Source organism: Labrus mixtus, chromosome 12, assembly GCF_963584025.1.
Source record: "Labrus mixtus chromosome 12, fLabMix1.1, whole genome shotgun sequence".
NCBI lineage: Eukaryota > Metazoa > Chordata > Actinopteri > Labriformes > Labridae > Labrus > Labrus mixtus.
The window spans coordinates 1,813,871-1,834,422 of record NC_083623.1 but is presented as its reverse complement, the minus strand read 5'-3'; the positions used below and the strand labels follow the sequence as shown (position 1 = coordinate 1,834,422).

Here is a 20,552-nt window from a genome sequence, read left to right as displayed (position 1 = left end):
ATAGTACCAATTCACAACAAATGTTATCTCCAGACACTTCAGAAAGAGCAGGTCTGGATCTTACTCTTTGTTATATTATCTAAAAAGACCCAGTATTAATCATACACGAGCACTAAGCAACATTTAGCAAAGTTACAGTTAAGAGGCGAGCAGAACCAGACTCCTGATGAACAGCCATGTGTTTGAACAGAGGTTATGTAAAGCTGTGCAGGGAGGTCGTCTCTGACATTATGATAAAGCTGTAAACTGCCCTCCAAACAAAACTAACCTGAGAGCCCCATCAGCCCTAAAAACATCTTCATCTATTTTTATCTTGTTGCACACGATAAGAACTTGTTCCAATGATTATCTTTTGGGCATGAGATAAAAAATGCTGCATGTTTTCAGACCGTAAAGGCGTCATACTTTAACACTCTGACAGCATGAATACTTTGTCTCACCTTGTGTATTTTTATTTAAACAGAACTCTGAATACATGACCTTGTTGTATTTATAAAACATGCTGCAGTTGCCTTTACATGAATTAGATCAGCTTTAGGCGGGGTTATTGGACAGTGAAGGGTTGTTTCTCTCACTTTGACCACAGCTTTATGATTTCCAGCACACTAAGCATTTTTACATGCAGAAGATGATAACCTTCTCACACTCTCTCTCTTTATCAAAGATTGAATTTCTCTTTGAATTGCTCAATAAGGCTGTTGCAAATGACTTTGAGGAGACGCGCTAATGAATTCTTTATATTTCTGACGTTCAGTGAACACCCCATCGCTCTGCCAGTCAAACTGATTGTTCAGGACAATCCAGATATGGGGGGTGGAGGGGGGTGGGGTGGGGTGGGGTGGTCGTCGGAGATGAAGGGCAGGGGTAATTATAATATTGGAAAGACTCCCGACAAGATCAAGCAGTGCCAGCAGAGGGAAAACGTCCGCCGGGGACACGATTCTAAAACATTCTGACACCAGACTAATCTGTCAAACACGCTGCTCAGAAACAATTTCATATTCAGGCTGGGAAGAGACCGTGTGGGATACTCGGTGTCTCTATGAAGCAGCCCTCCATAGAGTTCAGCTACACTTCCTCACATGTGACAATATGGAGGATTTTTTTAAGCACAGCTTGAATAGCCTTAAAGAATTAGTGATACTGACAAACTCTGTGTGGATGTCTCACCTCCAGATACTCTGCAGTATAAAAGTCCTACTCTGTGATGGATCCCATTCTGCACGCCCTAAGCTGCCTGGATTTTTTTATTTAGAGGGATTCATTTTCAGCGGCAGCGCCTGGCATGAATGTTATCAGAAGGACCAGCTCTCCTCTGTTTGTTTTCCATCTTGAAAGTAACTCTGCTACATTGACGGTGAACTGTTGTGTTACAGCAGCGACCAGCGAGCCCCATCACAGAGCTGCGTGTCCACACAAGTACACTGTAGCTCTCTTTTATGTGACACGCCATTTTTTCCCCTGTAAAAGGTGGAAGAAAGGTAGTCGGTCTATGAAAGCCGGTTTCCATGAATCACGGAGCGGGAAATTAGTTTCTGGAGGCAGGATGAGGGAGGTGCGAGGGCGTGTTGCACTCTCTGAGTTTGAGATATGTCTTCTACAGGCTCCTGTAGTTCTGCTTCGTTGTCATGCAGGGCAGAGTGTAATACATCTTTCTGAACATACAAGCCTGTCTGCAGTGATGTATGTTTTTAACCTTTGGCTGTAGAGTCATTCTCTACAACATGAGAACCGTCTGACACGTCCTCTACATGGGGGACACACAGGTACTCATTCAGCTGCTCGTGTTTTGGTCAGGCTGCAGGATCTTAAAGAATGATTGCCCGCTCTTTTTGGAAGTGATCAAGTGGATTTCTTGTGCAGACATAACCAGTCGATCTGCTTGGGGTTTTTTTTTCTTCAGCATGAGAATTCATCATCCATCATGCCGTCAAGTTGCTCGTGCAGAAGCTCACATCCAAACCTCTGTCGCCCTAGCAGTATCTTGAGTTCTCCTCTGTTCTTGCTGAAGCTGCTCTGATGCACTTCTGTCACTCTGGATTTAATATCATCTTTGTGTGTTGAAGCAACTTTAACATTCAATTCCACTTGTTTAAAACGTTACAGTCTCTGTTATTTTATGATATTTTGTATTGAAAAAGATATTCTTCTCCTCATCAAAGGAGTAAATCAAAAGTAAAAAGTGTCAGAGCTCCTCAAAATATGTGTGTGAAGTTTCTTGTTCTAAATCCACTCTGATCCTGTATTTGATCATGTCTATGAACCCCTCTATTTCAGCCCTGCTCAGAACAGGCTGTTTCTGTGTCTGTACCTTTAAATATGTAAATGAGCTGTGTCTGACCACGCCCCCTCTCTGGAAGGACTTGGGTGTACTCGGTGCTTTCTCACTCCGTGTCCTATTGTTTACGGTGAGAAGGCAGACTCAGAGGGCAGAACAAACACCTAGCTGTGGGCGTGTCATCCACCTGGGGGAGGGGCTACTGCCCTTTGTGATGTCATGAAGGGAAAATCTCCAAACGGCCTGTTTGAGCACACATTTTCTGAAAAGTGGAGCAGGGAGAAGATGGAGAGGATGGACTTTTCTCATCATCGGGAGGTTTGAAGACAGATTAGAGACACATATTAGAGTTAGAGGAACATGGTGAAGAGTATTTTGTATAATATGGGAACTTTAAAGAACTTTATATAACATATTACTAACCAGAAGCTGCCCTGAGAGAAAGAGAGGGAACACTGACTAAGTTGCACAAATACAGTACGTCACTGAGTGTTCAGGAGTTTACCTGCACGTTTTGGCATTTAAAAACAAAGAAATTACCCAATAGCAGATGCCTAGGACTTCTGTTTTCATTGCTGTGGTATTGAATTAAAATTATTTGATTTTAACTAGAATCATATTGAAATTGAACGTTCTGTATTACATCATTCCTATTGATATCTGACTTCTGCAGCTGAGGCATCACGATAAATATGTCGATCTTACAAAAATCTGGAAAAAAATCACAATTTAGCAGCTACAGCTGGGGAACATTTGGGAATCTCCCTTGAGTGTAGATTAATAGTGCAGCATTATTAGAAACGGCGAATGGAAGATGTAAAGTCAATCTTCCTTTGATACTTCAGTGAGTCTCCATTGTTTTTCATCTCTTCTCTTAAAACCTCAGCGAGCTCGTCAAACAAAGAAAGCGTCTGAATGAGTCCTCTTCAAGTGTCAGCAGAGTGCTCACAGTCTGAGTGTGTCCCATCTCGAGGAGAAAAGCCGGCGGCAGGCCTCTGCCTTTGGAGAGCCGCTCACCTCCACGAGGAGAGCTTCTCCTTTCTGAGTCAGATCCTCAGACACACCTGGAGGAGTCGTCACGGTCGAGGAGGAAGGAGATTGTCCGGGGGTGAAGAGCCCAGACGATGAAATTGCAGATCCTAAATCCCAAGTGTCCTCGTTCAAATGTCACTCTCTCTCTCTGTGTTCAGCTGCAGACATAGTTCATGTAATAACCTTTCAGAGAGGGGACCAGTTTAGTGTCTCACACCTGCCTCATCATACCGTGTAGCCTCTTGGATTGTGACCTTTTATTACTGTACATGACATCTATCTCAAATCATGTGTTTAAAAACCTTTAACCGAACGCTGAAGTACGCCTTTCATCACCTTCTTTTTGAAAGATATCGCTTTGGCTGTGGCGCCGTGGTGATTTCAGACGCTTCCTGTCACTTTTTGTGCAGACACAATCAGCTGGCGGCTCTGCTCTCAATGTGTGAGTGTGAGCAGTCGCACGACCAAAATATCAAACATGACAGAAGGTCGTCCAACAGGTCGGGAGCCGCTGATTGAGCCGTTGTGCCTCTGTAAACTGCACGACTAGCGATGTGCAGCCAGGCTGAAATTCACCTCGACTAGTATCGAGCATGAGGTCATCAAAATGAGGTTGAAGATGACGCCTTAGAATTCAGCTGCAAAAAGAAAATAGTCCAAACAAGATCATGCCCCGCCCCCGCTGGAGGTCTGTTTTTCAAAGGGTTTATCCAGGTGTTACAAATGGTTTAAACACAATGATATATTGAAGGTCATTAGTCCACTCACAGTCAGATCTTATTTACTGGAAGTAACATATTTTCTAAGTCCAAGAAAAAGCAGCAATAACTCAAAAAAAGAAAGAGAAGAGAGACTTAAAGAAAAACGGCCACCTCCTCACAGACACATCCGATAAAAGCTCCCTCTCCCGATCTTTGGCTCTGAAGCTAGAATACCTGGATCTGATGACCTGAGAGGTCAGAGAGAGAGAGTCAGGAATACACCGAGGAGCTGAAACCAAAGCTTGAGTGCTTTTTAGACATTCGTAGAAATCTTTTTTTAAATTCAGAGTCCACTCAAACATTTTATTCTCTGTTTGGCCTCTTCAAAGACATTTTGAGGTTACTAAAATGAAGACTTTTTAAACGGCCTCCTACCATGAAGACTTCAGTTTCTGTGTAACTGTTCGGACATCACAGACGGAGACTTTTGGGGTCAGTGGTGAGAATCTTAATTTGTGCATCCTTCAGCTGTAACAATATCAATCAACCAATCTTTATCTGTACAGCGCCGATTCATAACAGATGTTATCTCAAGACGCTTCACAAACACAGCAGGTCCAGGCCGTACTCTTTGTAAGTAAAGACCCAACATGAAACCAGCATGAGAACGATCCACTGAAAATCAAACCATTTTTCTTTTTCATTTTGAATAGTTTCAAGAAAATGAAACCTGCAGAGGATCGATCAGACAGCTGTCGCTCTGTTTGTCACGATTAACAGAGAGATGTTGCTCTTCAGATTAACTTCAGTGATGAACCCGAGGGTCGTTACTGACAGATTCACGTCAGGCTACAGGATTAAATCACTGTTTTTTGTATTCTCTGTCCATATGAGCAGAGGGAGCAACTTGGGGTTAAGTGTCTTGGCCAAGGACACATCGGACCCCCAGCTGCCCCAATATTTCATGGCATCTTTATTTTTTGCACCAAATGATGATTAGTATTTATTAGAGTATCGATTATTATTGGTATCCATCAGCAGTGTTGGTGTTGATAAAATTCTAACGACAGTCGTCCCTAAGTAAGAAACTGGTCTCTTTTGGCTTGAGCTGAAGAAGGCAGAGAGAGGGCCTCATCAATCTCCACCCAGAGACGATCTGTTTTGGGGAGACTGAACAACAACCTCCTCCCTTCAGTTGTTTCAAATTATGAATTCATCTGTTGATAGGATAATCAGACAGACAATTTCCCATAATGTCCTCATATCATGCAGCGCTGGGGCAATCAGCAGCAGAGGCATTACAAAACAAATTGAATTCTGTGATCTGTTTTTTCTCTCATCCCCCCCTCTCTCTCTCTCCCTGAAGAAAACAACCAATCACGCCCATCGGATCAGCTTTAAACATCCCTTTCTGCACTTCACAGTCCGGACTGAAAAGGCAGCAATGGTCAAAACGCCCTTGAGCCAAATCATTTTTTCCTCAGCTGCAGCCGTGGAGCCTGCCTGCTGGCAGCACAACAGAGGGAGCGTTCAGATGTTTGGATGCAGAAAGTCTGAAAAATGTAGTGAATATGAATCAGCCTGTTGTTGAATAAAACAAAACCCCTCGCGGATCAGAAAAATTAAAAGCTGCAGGAGCGGCTCACTGAGTGCTGGCTGTGTTTGACTTCAGGATGTAGCAACCAAAAAACTGTGTCTACCAATATTTCATATTCTTCCTTCAGTCGACAAACCCCAGAGCCAAACCAACACTGAATGTATCTACACGGTTAGTTGTGTGTATCACCGCCTGATTTCTCATCTGTTTCTGTTCCATGGAGCTCCATTGTTTTTCAAATCTATGAAAACAAATCAGTTAGCCACAAACACACACTGTAATTTATTTTGACTCGGTCCAAGATACACTTCACTTCTGCCAGAATAACCTTACTAAAGCACTAGTCCATGTCGATAAATCCGCCGCTTAAAGAGCCCATATTATGCCTTTTTTGGGGTTCGTATATTTAATCTATGTATCTACTAAAGTATGTTCACAATAGCTAAACTTCAAAAAAGTGTCTGTTTTCATGTACTGCCGCTCCATGCACCGGCTCGCTTCTGACTCTCTCTCTAAGGCTCTGAAGTGCCCACGTTCAGAGTCCCCACGTGTGCCAAGTCTGATCTGATTGGTCGGCCTGTCGGCTCTGCCGTAATTGGTCAGTTGATCAGCACGGTTCTCGGAAATGTCCCGCCTCTTTTACCATATTAGGAATGCAGCCACTGGCTCCGTCCGAGGGGAGCATAAACATTAGCACCTTAGCACTACTGTGCTACCGCAGGCTACGGCATATCGTGGGCGTGCTACAGAAGTTAACGGGCGTGCAACATGAGCTGCTGGGCCACAACGAGCCAATGGGCTTAGATCAGTGATCTCACACTGACAATGACGTCGGACTGACACATTTTTATCGAGGGGGGCTAGAACCGAGCGTTACATGCAGCTAATGCTACAGCTAACAGGAGGACGTAGGAGAAGCCACGTTTCCGCAGACTTTGAATTTTTGCAAATAGATGTGCCTAAACATGCACAGGACACTTAGAAAACACACTAAAGAGGATATAAAACCAGAAGAAGCAGAATATGGGACCTTTAAAATAGTCCCTCGCCTTTTTAGTTTTGTGATTTCCGTTTGACAAAACAAGACCTTTGATAAAGTCTTTGGCCATGTGTAAACAACAACGATCTCAGCTGAAAACGATAACCTCTTCTTGCAATTTGGCTGCTTGTTTATACAAAAGCATTTTGGGTGACGCAAGGTTTTGAAAACGAGTTCCAGAGTGCAAACTTTCAAAACGGCATCGTTTTTGTGATAACTGACAATCTGCAGTTCCTCTAAAAAGATAAAGAGATAAAGATAAACTTTATTGATCCCCCATGGGGGAAACGGCTCAAGAAACGGGGAACAGGAATATAATTATCAAAAATAACAAGAAGTTAAAAATCAAACATATTTCCATCAGTTAAATAACGGGAGAAAAAATACAATAATAGAATATTACACGGTATGTACACTTCCACTTGTGGAAAGAGTTATTGTTATTAAAAACACACACAGTGTGTAGCATTATTGATATGAGTCATGAGGTGGTGATGCTGTAAAAATGTATACTTTTTGCACACGTGCATTACAGGTCCAGTCAATGGTCATGCACGAGTAGGTGGACTACAACAACAATGGCGGACTCCTGAGTAAAGTTTGTAAAATGTCGACTGGCATGACTCCTGGCTGACTTTTTGGTTGTTTGGTTGAGGTTGTCAAAACTAGATTCGAACTAAAATCCTTACGTGTCTTGGGGGGATCAGACTTACTTTCAGTGCACACTTATTAAAGTGTGTGACTGGTAGAATAAGAATCAAAGATACAGATTTTTGTCTTGTTGATGTTACGTTTGGTAAAAAGTCGGTTCTTAAGTCTTTGTATCAGTGAAATAATGTTTTTTTTTTCCTCCCTCAGCTCCAGGCTGCAGAGAAGCTGATGGAGTACCTGATCACGCTGGGAAGCTGCAGCATGTCAAAGTCCTTTCTCATCCGTCACATCCTCTCTGAAATCAGCTCAGTGGCTGATCAGCTCTGGCAGGCATTCCAGGTAAATACCCCCCAGCGGCTCTCCACACGTGCTCCTGCATTCACATTGGCCTCTTCTTCATCTCTGTCTGCTGCTCTTCTCTCTGGGCAGCGGTTGATCCCTCTCTCAGGATTCTATTCTGTTTCTGTAGTCTTAGAGTTTTAGACACAACTTCCAAAGCAGGTTGGAAATGTAATGTTTCATATAAACAGAAAGTTTGCCTTGAAACTAGGGCTGGGAGGTTTTATTTTTGGGCTTTTTGTGCCTCTAATGGAGAGATAGGACAGTGGATAGAATTGGAAATCAGAGAGAGTGGGGAATGACATGAGGGAAGGGAGCCACAGGTGGGATTTGAACCCGGCCCGCCCGCTTGGAGGACCACAGCCTTGATACATGGGGCGCGCACACTAACCACTGCGCCAACAGCGCCCCGGGCTGGGAGGTTTTGGTGAAATATTTGATCACACAAATGTTTGGGAGCTCATGTCACCCATCGCTTTCTGACTTTTGAAACCAATGATGGCTGACAAACCGTTACACCGCGCCCACCTGTCAATCAGGTCAGCTACACGCCTTATTGTGAATAACTCTTATCCTTCATCAAATCAAAACTGATGAGTCATCAAAACATTCACCCCCCCGTACAGTGTGTGTCCATCGAGACATGAGCTAATCACACCTATTTGGTTTTTTGAACCAGGCTGTAAACATGTTAATCTCTGCTGTAAAAACAGGCTTTTTAGAATGGGTGTGTATGTGACTTCCTGTGCTTCTGCAGCCAGCCTCTAGTGGACACTTGAGGAACTGCAGGATTGTCCAACCTTTCTTTTGTCTTTCACAGAAACATACACTTCCCCCCCCCCCGCCAGCTTAAACAATATTTATTCAGTGAGCTGCAGTCTGTCCTTCAAGTGCAAGAAAAAAAAGGGAGGTAAACTTCTTGCTATGTCTTCCCGCTGTTTCAGGGGTAGAGCAGTAATGTCCTGTTTATCAGTGATGTTTGCGATCTTCTGTCTAGAGGGTTTTAGCAACAAGCGCTGATCAAATCACTCATACTCTTGTTCCATTTCAACTTCTCTGCTTCTACAAAGTCGGCCTTTGTGCACGGCTCCAGGTGCAAACAGTTTGCCCTATTGACTTGTTTTCCACGGCCACTTCTGCACCAACACGATCAATACTGCGTCCCACCTGTTGCTTGTTTGCTATGTATTCAAACGTCTCCCAGCGGCTCGGACGGCCGCCTGACCCACAGGCTGGGCAAAAAAGTAGAGCTGAGTGTAAGAACACTGGGGGTTCTTGGAAATGGAAATGTGTGAAACAGAAAAGGATACAGATGATTTCCCCCCCTTCACCCCTCCTGCTGAGCTCCCCTCCTACTCAGCGAGGTCGGTCATGCTCACTTGTGCGTGTTTTCTCCACCTCCTCCTCCTCAAGAGAGCCTCTTGAGGCAGCTGATGCCAGAAAGAGAATTTTATCAACACTGCATTTTTTTTAAGGGCCAAGTTAAAGAGAAAAAAAAAATAGCTGAACCCACTGTTCACTGGAGATTCTGACAATGCAAAACAGCCTTGTGCTGCCAGCGAGCCATTGTCTCCGACAAACCGAGCTGTAATGGGTTTCTGAGAACAAGAATCTGAAGGCTGAATCCTTCTGGAACTGTCAGAAAAACAGCAGAGCTACGTCATCGACCTCAGTGCTTCTGGTTAAACTGTCCCAGTGAACAGAAATTAACCAACGTGTAGGCACAGACCTCTACTTGACATTTCTGAGGCCCACTGGGGTCGTCCCAATATCAGAAATGTAATTTGATACTCGTAAAAACCAAACAATATCGATACTTGATACCACAGAATTACACAAATACACTGGTGAGATTTTTAGGGACGTTGCTCAGGACAGATGCATTCATGCTGTAAAATATGGGTGCACATAAATCACATACATTCCAAATATAAATTATTTTTGAGACGGTGGGAGGTAACGTTGAGTTGGTAGCCCGTCACCTCAAAAGAGCATTCAGGAATCAAAGTTCTCCGTCGCTACGATGGATTTCCATTAGTTTCCCAATGGTGATGATATTTTGTCAGAGTTCATCAGACAGAAAAAGTCGAGGAGAGTGGCATTTATCTGATGTGATGTTCCAGCTCGGTGTATAGGAGGCTTTTATTGTGGTAATGAACGATCAGAGTGCACTGCCTGTAAAGTCTCCCTGTAAACGCCACCTGCTGGCCATTAGAAAGAATGCAGGTTTGCATTTGCAAACTTCATATCAGCCACCACACACATCTGGTCAGTCCCCCTGATGTCTGACTTTGGTGCTTGCCCTTGAAACCGTCAGTGGCCAATTGAAATGTGTCAGAGTCCACCCCCTCCCCCCACCACCACTCATCTTGATTCTTTCAAGGCCAGAGACGGGACAAAAAGATTGCTTTTGAAGACTCGGTGTGTTTGAACAATCAGTCACTGGATGATCTTATTTGCTTGGAGCTCCATGCCTGCTGCTGTCTCCGGTTGGTTCGGCCCGGTGCTGGAGGAGGTCCCAGGGGGAGAGTCTATGCCTCCCATTATGTAAAACCGTGGAGCCGACTACATCTATATTCACATTAACATTTTACGCTTTTAGCTCCAGAGTGAATGATAATGAGTCCAACTTCTGATCCTTCACCCCCTTCTATCACCACCACTGGAAGCAGAAAGTTGAGTTTTCTGAGTTTAACTCGAGAGAGCAGAAAGTTTAGAAGCACCCGAGTCCTTGTTGTCAAACGAGAACGTTTAAAACACGGATATTACAGAAATAAAACAAAAACATTAAAAGGTGGAGTCAGTGAATGTTTGTAGCAGTTTGTAAACACAACATTCAAACTGGGCCCCTCCTCCTTGGCTCATCGCCCCCTGCAGGACGTAGTGTGTACCTTTACTGCTTGTAGCTACACTGCAAGCTAACACACGCTAGCACAAGCTAACCGCCCGGTGTTTGTCACCTGCCTGTCCAACAGGAAGTAGACCAACTCCACGTCCATGGGTAAAATGTGTATATTTCAGCCCATGTGTGTGTTCATGACTTACAGAGTGTAAAAACTGAAATTTCCCCTTGCGGGGATCAATAAAGTAAATCTTAATCTTAATCTTAATCTTAAAAGACAACACAAGGTTCACCCTCGTTTTAGAACGAGCTTTATCCACTTGGTGTTTCTCCTAAATCTGATTATATTTTCTCTTCTTTGCTGCTACGTCCACGTCCGTCATATTAACCGGGTTTGAATTGTATCCACTCCTAAACTCACCTGCTGTGCTGTCATTGGCTGGAGGAAACACACCAGCTCTGCCCAGAAACATCAGAACAACCAAAACAGTAAAATCTAGTCAGAGGACAGAGTCTCTGCAGACACAGAGTATGTGTATGGAGGCCCAGAAGGGACGATGGAGCAGCTTCACTTTAGGAGAAGTCTGTATTTTATTTTGAAGGAGGAAGCTGCTGACAAAAGATGCTTTTTTGAATCCACATGTATGTGAACATACACATAATGTAATGATTAAAAACATTGAAACCCCATGTTTGATTGAAAATAACACAAAGAAAACAACCAAATGTTCAAACTGAGAAGTCAAATGGATTTGGGAAAAGTATACGCCAAATTAGATTTTGATTTTGACAGATGTTTTAAATAGTTGTGAAAGTGGCAACAAAAGACTGGAGAAAGTTGTGAAATGCTAAAAGAAAACACCTTTTGGAACATCTCAAAGTGAATGTTTGAATGTTAATTGTCAACAGATTTGTCGCATGATTGGGTATAAATGTCCAAACTTTTTAGGAAATGGGGATATAATTGTTTGGATCCAACATAATAAAATAATATAATAAAATAAAATGTGTTTGGGAGTGTTTGCATGAAGAAAAACGCTACTTTTTGCTGCATGTTTTATATTTTAGATTGTTTTTTTCCCGATCAGACACGGAGCGAGGAGGATGTGGGGACAAGATATGATCTGTCTTACATTTTGAAAAGAGCGCCGGTTGAAAAAGTTGAAAGATTTTCAAGTTTAGTGCTTGGAGCGGCTAAAACGCCAGGTGGACACGTGGCCTTAGGCAGCCGTAGACCAGCAGCTCCTCTGTGATGTGATGTTCTGTGAAGTAAAACATCAGTTTCAGTGAATGTAGTTTGGTGGCTTTGAAAAAAAAGCCATGCCACATTTTTTTTCTGGCTCGGAACCAACAAAGACCAAAAACGAGTTGGTCTGCAGGGATCCTTTCTGTAATGTTGTCAGACACTCAGAACAACAATCTGATCCTGTCAGGGACTGAAACAACACGTTTTAATGGACCTGCTTTGATTGGGCACATTCGTCCCTGAGGATTGTGAAGCAGCTCATTTTGCAAATGCTGCATGAATCAGTCAACTGGAGCATTTCTAAAAATGTTCACAAACTTAGACCCCAAAATATGTAAAGATAGGGCCCAGCTTTTTAAAATGCTGGCAATATCCTTTGTGAGGTAGCGTACAATGACATCACACTGAGAGTCACTTTGCAGAGGACCTTTTGGGACTCCACAAAAACCCTCTGGGAGTTCCTTGTCCCCTGTTTGAAAACCAGCGAGCTCGACAGCTTGCACACTGACTGTGAGCTTTAATATACTCCCCAGGCTGAGCCGAGGCCATGAACAGACCCCCACCTCAGCTCTTTGTCAGCAGCAGCAGCAGACTCCTGCCCCACATTCAATCAGAGTGAAATGTATTCCCAGCATGGAGGTTTTCCTTTGTGTGGAGAGGTGTCATGGCTGTGACATATGAGAACTGAGCGAGGGTTCCTCCGCCGGCCTTTTGTTCACTCACCAGGCTCCTGATTTTTGTTATTCAATGTCAGGACCAACATGACTATAAAAAGGGAGCGCACACTTGTTGAAACGAGGACATAATTTGGTGACTGAATTGTTTGGCTTCAAGGGGAGACTAAGGATTTAAAGTTGTAGCCGCTGGTTTGAAAAGTGTGAACAGAACCAAAAGGAAGATTTCTTTCCTTGCAGATAATGTGTTAAAGAACAATTTCAGAAACTGAATATGAATAAAATCCATCAGCAGACTGTGAACAGTTCATGCTCATAATAAGCACCCTGTATAGGCCATATATATATATATATATATATATATGCAAATCAATGGCAACCATGGTAACAAGCATGTGCGTCACCACATAGATTCACCTGATCTGAACGCTGAGTTTTGGAACGGGTGCTGGTATCCTGATCTGAACTTTGGCGGTTCATCAGGTCCATTAGAAAGTGTTGAACCGTACAAGATGTTCAATCTGTCTGCACCTGTTTCTCATCATCTGTAACATACAGTCCATCTGCTCTCTTAGATTCAAATAATGCTCCTTAAGTAACGGCAGAGGAAGCTGTGAAGTCAGTGGTCGAATTTAATACTGATGCCGTGAATTTGGTGGTAGATATTTTTGCTGCTCCAAATGTACAGTTTGTTCCATATTGTTATGAGTTGACGCTATACAAATAAAAGTTGATTGATTGATTGATATTGTCCTCATGTTCACCTTTCATGTTGTCAGTGTGTGAAACCTAAAGAGCAGCTTTGCATTATTTGCAACTTAAAAACTTCTTACTGAAATGTTCAGCAGCTGTCTCTTTAAGGCCCACCTCCCCACGTGCCCACTCTCTTGTGATTGGCCAGCTCTCCTGGCTGAACCCTGCAGGGCTGCCAGGGGAGGGCTGCTCTTGAAATCGGACTTGGTCTGAAGACCGGTCTCGAGACCACCTTTTGAAGGTCACTGTTACCTCTCTGAATCAAAAGCATTTTTACTCGGTCTTGTCTCGGTCTCAGACTGGGCGTACTCCAGATTTAATATTGAGACCGGACAAGACCACCATCTCTTTTTAAAAGAATAAATAACTTCAATTCTTTTGTAGTTTGATTTTTATCCCCCGGTTACGGCCGCAACCTTCCCGGTGTTACGGTCTAAGAGTGTGATACGCCCCCTTCACCCAAGATGAGGATTTGTCAGAGATATTTATGGTCTTGGTCTTCTCTCAGTCTCACCCTGCTTTGGTCTTGATCTTGGTCTCGGAGCTTTCTGGTCTCGGGTATGTCTTGGTCTCGGTTAGTGTGGTCTTGACTACAACACCAGTGAACACAGTGTTAAGAACAACAAACCCAGAAGGAGTTTGACTTGGTTTTTTACTCAAGGATATTAAATGACTATATATTTGATATCTGTGTTTTGTATATTTTTACCTTTAATGCAACTCAACACAACCGTCTTTGACTGTGACACTTTAGTAAATGGAAAGACATGAAAGTGGGTTTTTATTTACAGTAAATCCTCAAGTTCTTTGGTTTATATAGAACTAAAGGACTTGATGATTTAATGGCCCTGAAGATGCATTGGTAATGATAAATGAAGTAATAGAAACTGTCCAATCAGTGGAGGACATGTTGTCTTTGAGGTTGCTTTTAATTAATTACCCAGAAGCTTAAAGTCAACTTTACAGTTTTGATTTCATAGTGTGGACTGAGTGAACATACCCGCAGCTTGTTAAGAGTATTTTCAGCATTGGCCAAGGCAGGTTCAGCCTTTTAACAATTTAGCTAACCAGCATGTGCAGACATGCCTGCAGCAGCCCTGCAGCAGCACATCTGAGAGCAGCGGATAAAATGCCTGAGCTGCTAGAAAGACCCTGCTCTGAGCAATAACAGCTGTTGTTTTTTTTTTCTTCTTTAGCACTCAGACGTCAATTTCAGTATCGGTTATTTGAGGCGTGTGCGTCATCAGGTATGTATTCTCATCTCTGTTCCTGGTGAACAACATTGATTACAGCCATAACAAAAAGGCCATTAGTCATACTAACTGCAAATTGAAAAAAAGTCTGTGCATTCTTCAGAAGGTGAAGTAGCCTCGGTTCGAGACTTCCTCTGTTGGCTGATTTTCATAAAAACTCAGGGACGTTCATTGTGTCTCTCCTTGAAAAATGTGATCATCTACTTTTGCTTTATTCTCCTGATTGATAATGACACACTGTCTGAACGATGCTCTGCCATTACCTCGGTCAGCAGGTGATTTGAATGCACTGTGCGTCTGGCGGGCTTCACCACTAACAATAAAAACTGATGTATAGAGAGGTACTTGTTGCTGAAAAATGCCGAGCATCAAAAACAATGTTTGATTATATGTAAATCTCAAGGGGATAAAGTTAAAATGCTTTCATTATCTGTATTTCTCCCAGCTCAGTTCTACAAAACAGCCTGCTACTCTTAGAAAGTTACGGCAAAAACTCAGTCTCCCTGAAAAAGTTCATCTCTGCACCGTGCACTAAACCCAGCCAGGTGAAGTCAGTAATACTCACCTGTCTGTCAGCAGTTGATTTCTGTAAAGACGGGGTAAATACCACAAGATATGCAGGCCAGATTTACCCGACTCTCCCGCTTCAAATAAAGTGTGTAAAGGCTGGATCTTTTGATGTTTCTGAAGATGATCTTTTCAGATTTTACACAGCTTGTAGAGAGCTGATAGCAGAGTGCATCTTAAAGGGAACAAATGGACTTTCCAAACCGAGGGAAAAAGTCATTTTTGAGATGCAGATCATGACGGTTACTGTCTGCCTCCCTTATTTCTAGAGGAATTGGTTCGTCCAATTCAGAACACCAGGGCCTGTTGTTAAATACATGTTTCACTTTATAGATATAGAATAATAATAAATAATAGTTTTATTTATATAGCATCTTTAAAAACAAATGTATACAAAGTGCTGTGACAGACAAAGCAAATACAGCAACACGACAACAGAACAGAGATCAACAGAGAGGGTAAAATTATATAAATGCAAATAACAGGAATAATATAGATTCAACAGGCAGGTATGGAGAGGCAGTTCAGTACAATGAAGGAAAATTAGTTTAAAGAGAGGAGAGAACAAAATTCAAATAGAGGGAGAGTGGGACGACATCACATCACAGGCTGTAAACACAGAATGAATAAATGGATGATAAAAAGAATAAATGAATAAAGCAACAGAGAGCTGAAGAGTTAAACCATAAAAGGAGTAGGAATTTTAAAAAGAATGAGAGCAGTAAAATGAATACAGGAAGGGAAACATTTTAAGGCTAAAACATTTAAAGAAGAGAAAGATAAAAAGGTTAAAATCAATAAAATTGATAAAAGGAAGGGATAGATCTTTAAAGGAGAAATCACATAAAAGCAAGTTTATAAAAGTGAGTTTTATGAAGTGATTTAAAAGATGCCACTGACTATATAGCTCACATTAGACAATGTTTGTCCTCCGGCCCTTCGTCTTCTGCGATGTCTTACAGCCTGCACCATCTGCAAAAAAAGAAACACACACATTCTGCTCTCGACGTTTACCTAAATGTATTTTAGGAAAGCACAGTTTCTGCCTTTCTCAAAATGTCTTAATTTGGGTTCTTCTGCAGTTCAAGTTCATTTTGTTCCAACCTTCATCATCCTTTGAACCATGAACCCCGTATTGTGTAGTGTTCTGAACCATAAGCTTTTATATGGCTACCATCAAACTCCTGAGTAGTGGTTATATTATCATTACTGTAATATTCATCAGCACACACCACCTGCCTCAGACCCCCTCTCCCCTCCTCCAGCTGGTGGTTAAGAGAGCAGATCGCTTCCATCTGTGCAGAACTCTGAGCTGACTCAGGCCTTCTCGTCCCAGAGGTTAGAGGACGGGCGATGATGGTTGAAGGGCTTTGTGTCATGTTCACACATCATCACACCTCTTTCGTGTTACCATTCACGTCATAGCAGGGGAGACCCCTTCGGGCCCCTCGGAGTGTTTGCCTGCACACGACGGGATAACAAGGAAGGCAGCTAGAAGAAGGTTTTCACGCTTATTCAATGTATGTTACACATTATAATGGCTGTAAAAGAGCATAGCTAGTGGCTTTATTTTGCATTGTTTGTAGTTTCTCTTTGTTTCAGTGCAAAAGTGCTGCAAAGTCCAAATATTTTGTAATGGTTTGTTGTTTCTCTTTTATTTGTTAAAATAATTTCCTTTTAGTTTTGTGGAAAAAAGGCTGCAAATTCAGAAACGATGTAAATTAAAAAAAACACACACAAGTACAAATATGGAAATGTTACAATGTTACAATGTTACAATTCACTTAGCAGACGCTTTTATCCAAAGCGACTTACATCATAGAGTAGGTGCAACACTAATCCATTCATACACCGCCACAGTAGCAATGACCCGTGGTCTCAGACTTGGAGGGGCTGACTCTCATCCCACCTGCTTCACACTTGTCTGCAAAATACCCCAATGCATGCTGGGTAGGTCAGTCTCCCCTGGGCTTGGCCATGAGGTCCTGTCAATGAAAATCTCATGTATTAAATGTGTATCATCAGTTCCCTGTCTGCACTATCCTTCCAATCATGTACCCTCAGATTCACTTCAAGACAAACTTAAGCACGACATATGGCGGCACTCTGGGCACGTTGCCTAGCGATGTAGCGTCAACTTTTGGGGCGTGAGAGTGAGTGGAAGTTGACAGCCGTCCAATTATTCAGTTAGCTAGCTCAACTCAAAAACAACTAATATGACAGAAGGCATAACGATGTATCATTTTCAACCAGAGTGGATGGAATATTATTTTCTCAAATTCAAAGTAGAAGCTTGGCCTCTCCGAAGAAGAACGATTTGAAGATGGCAGAAATGTTACAAGATAGATCCCTGCTATTCAGCTCTATGAACCCAGACAGTTCAGAAGTTTAAAGACCACTTAGTAAAGCAGCAGTCAGTGTTCACCAAGCATAGCACCAATGGTAAGACTGTGTCGATAGCATCTTATCACAGCAGTTGAATTCCTGCTAAATACTGCGGTGTTGTGGCATGCCTATGTATTGCCTTAAAGCATGGAAAAGTGTCTACCCTGTCAGAGGTACTTTCTATAAACACGAGGGGTTTTGTGTGCACTATTTGAAAGACTCAGGTAAAAGGTGGTGGAGGTGTTACAGTCAGCAGCAGGTTTCTGAGGCCGCTCTTCCTGTCTGACATACATCCTCAGAGAGGTTGCAGCCGGGTGCCTCTGTCCTTGGAGCAGCGCAGCATACAGATAAGCTGTGCCATCTGGGCGCTGCGTTGTTCTGTCAGAGGGCGTGACAGTCAGCGACACACAGCAAACATCCTCAGCCCCTCAGGACAGAGCCAACACAAAACCCAGCAATAACACTGAACCAGTGGGCAGTGGAAATGTGGCTCTGATGCCATTACTATGCACCCTCAGCTGTCACTGTCCCGTGTCTGCTTTTCATGCAAACTGTGGGTGGTCAATGGCTCGCTGTCTTATCTTCACCCCACGTTTTTGAACTGATGTACTGCAGAGGACGGTACGTGTATGGAGAAGAAAAATACACAAGATCACATTTTGATAATGATCAAGAATTAAAATAAGACAAATTTTATTATATACTTTAATAACTGGGAATAAAGTGCTAATCTAAAAGAGGCATCAACAATTAGATTGATTATGTATAGCTGAAAATAATTATTTAATAACTTATAATTTTCATGACTATCTTTGACTCATTTCACACAGGTTGTGTTTAAAAAAGATGAGATGAGCCGTATTTTTAATGACTTGCTATTTAAAGGAGCAGTATGTAACTCTGACACCTAGTGTTTAAAATGAGTACTGCAGTCTAAATTCTAAACATCATAGAGAGCTGTCTCCCCCCCCCCCCCCCCCCCCCCCCCTCGATGCTCACACAGGTCACCATGTGGTGGACTCTGAAGCTTCAGTGTTTATCCAGCTCTGCATGGGTCTGTAAACCTTTCTGTGTTCTAACCTCTCTCCATTTTTCAAAAGCATCTCCAATATTGATCCTAGTTTGAGCACGTTTCTGCTCGTGGAGCTTATTAGAAACATGCAGAGGCTTTTTAGGTCGGGTACAATCACTTCTATCTGAACCACTTCTCTTGACCGCTTCCATCGCTGCAACACCTGTTGACCTGATAACTGCTCTCATATCTGGTAAACCGAGGGGCGTCCAAAACGGCCGTGTGGGGGGGTGTCTTAAAAGCTCCTACCTTCTCTGGTCCAAACAAATCCAGAGCATTCAGGAGCAGAATCTAAAGTTAGAAGGAGGACATACTGGCTGCTGCATTGTTGTCAGAGAAGCCAGCACTTCAACATGTTTCCTTAATGATCAGATAGTAAGATACCTTTATCATCTCACTCTCTACACAGCTCACTGATTAATCCTTTCATTTGTAAACTTCTGATTTCAGACAGTTAAAAAAGAGAGCAGAAACCCTCGGAACAGATTAATCACTCAAATGGTAAAACCACATAATTTGGTGTTGACCTGGGAATGATTACTGCAGTATGACTAATTGTGTTTGGCTGAAGCTACCTGTGAAATTTTCACAGTTTTTAATTTGCTGTATTTCTTATTAATACAACTAATAAGAAATTGGAAGATGGCCTAAACTTTATTCAACGTATGAAACAATTGATTAATCAAGAAATAAACATGATACTTTGTGCTTCTCCTGGCTGGATTTCCTTTGAGTTATTACAAGTTCCCTGTTAGCAGACGATGTGGTGGCTTTCCTAGATCACCCTCTTATCATCGCTTCTTTTGGCATGAGATCTACTGAAACTCCCCCGTGTTATCGTCTTCATTAGAATGAGCTGATGAGCCTCATATCTGTCTGGAGTCCAGGCTGAGTTTTGTTAATGATGTAAAGTTTGTTTTTGGGATATCTAATCTGGCTTTTGGGTGAGTTTACAGAACATGCAGAGTTTAGCGGTGGCAGCAGAGCCAGAGGTAATGAACATCACAGCTGATGCTTGTAAAGGAGGGTGCCAGTTCAATTTGCACCCTCTGGCTTTGCGAACCTTCAGTCAACGCTCAGGGAATATTTTTCTGGAGTACATCACCTTTCATGTCTACATATTAGAAGCTGCCCCCCAGCCCCCCCCCCCCCCGACTTTCAAATACATTTTTTCAGAGAGCTTGATGCCTGATAGTTTCTCTGCCTCCGAAGAGATGAATCTATTCTCAGAAATAGTAAGTGTAATGGAGCTGCTCTGTCCGTGTGAGTGGGGGTGATATTTGGAAGAAGAAGTCCTCAGGAGGTGTGAGACGAGCCGGTGTGCAGATAGATGACATTATCATAAGAGTTGAATTCATATACCTTAAAGCTAAATTCCCCTGGTCCTCACACGTGTAGCCACAGAAGCAGAAGGTTGAAGTCGCCGTTTTCAGGACATGGGAGAGAAATCGAAATCCTCCAGTCACTGTAATCTGACCCTTATGTGAATCTGCTTTTTTAAGAGCAAAATGACGAGACGCTGAGGGATATATGCTGTGTTGGATTGCTCCATGGAGTATCAGGTTTTCCACAGAAATGTCGGGTCTTGCAGTTTGTTTTGCAGAGGCATGCTGAGGTTTGGGGCTTTTTAAGGTGACAGTGCAGAGAGAAGTCAATTAGAAGTTCTAATGTGAAATCTTCCCACCTGGGGGGAGATGTTGCAGGTAGAGCTTGACTAATATTTTCACAGGGCTTAAAGTATCTTGGCCAGATCTCCAGAATGAGGCTGCGAGGGGAAATTAAAATAACACAACGTGGGAATTTGTTCTGGGTGTGGTATGTGTGTGAGTAACGCAGCTCTCACTCTCACACATACCAATTTAAGAAGCCAATCAGAAGCAGAGCAAGGCAACACTGGATGTAGGGATGTTGTGCTAGCATTTTAAGTGTGGCTCAAAATGGAAAACAGATTCATGAAACCTGGTGAAGATGTCATAACAGTTCACAGAGGACGTTAACAAATGGCGCTGGGCGTGGTTAGAAGACACTAGTCGAGACCGGAAGCTGTTTGGCACATGTTGCTGTAAGTTGAAGGAGCTAGGCGCTTGTTTGTGGACGGTGAGTTTAAGGAAGCTATATGCACC

At 42.7% G+C, this 20,552-nt stretch overlaps 1 protein-coding gene across 1 annotated transcript in view; it reads left to right on the top strand.

Moving 5' to 3' along the window:
- The window catches only part of LOC132985478 (meiosis-specific protein MEI4-like), a 50,529-nt gene that overhangs the window by 7,150 nt on the left and 22,827 nt on the right, over positions 1 to 20,552 (top strand). Inside the window, exon 2 of the mRNA XM_061052885.1 lies at positions 7,506 to 7,637. Within this exon, the coding sequence (XP_060908868.1) occupies positions 7,506 to 7,637 (132 nt within the window). The remainder of the gene's footprint in view (positions 1 to 7,505; positions 7,638 to 20,552) is intronic.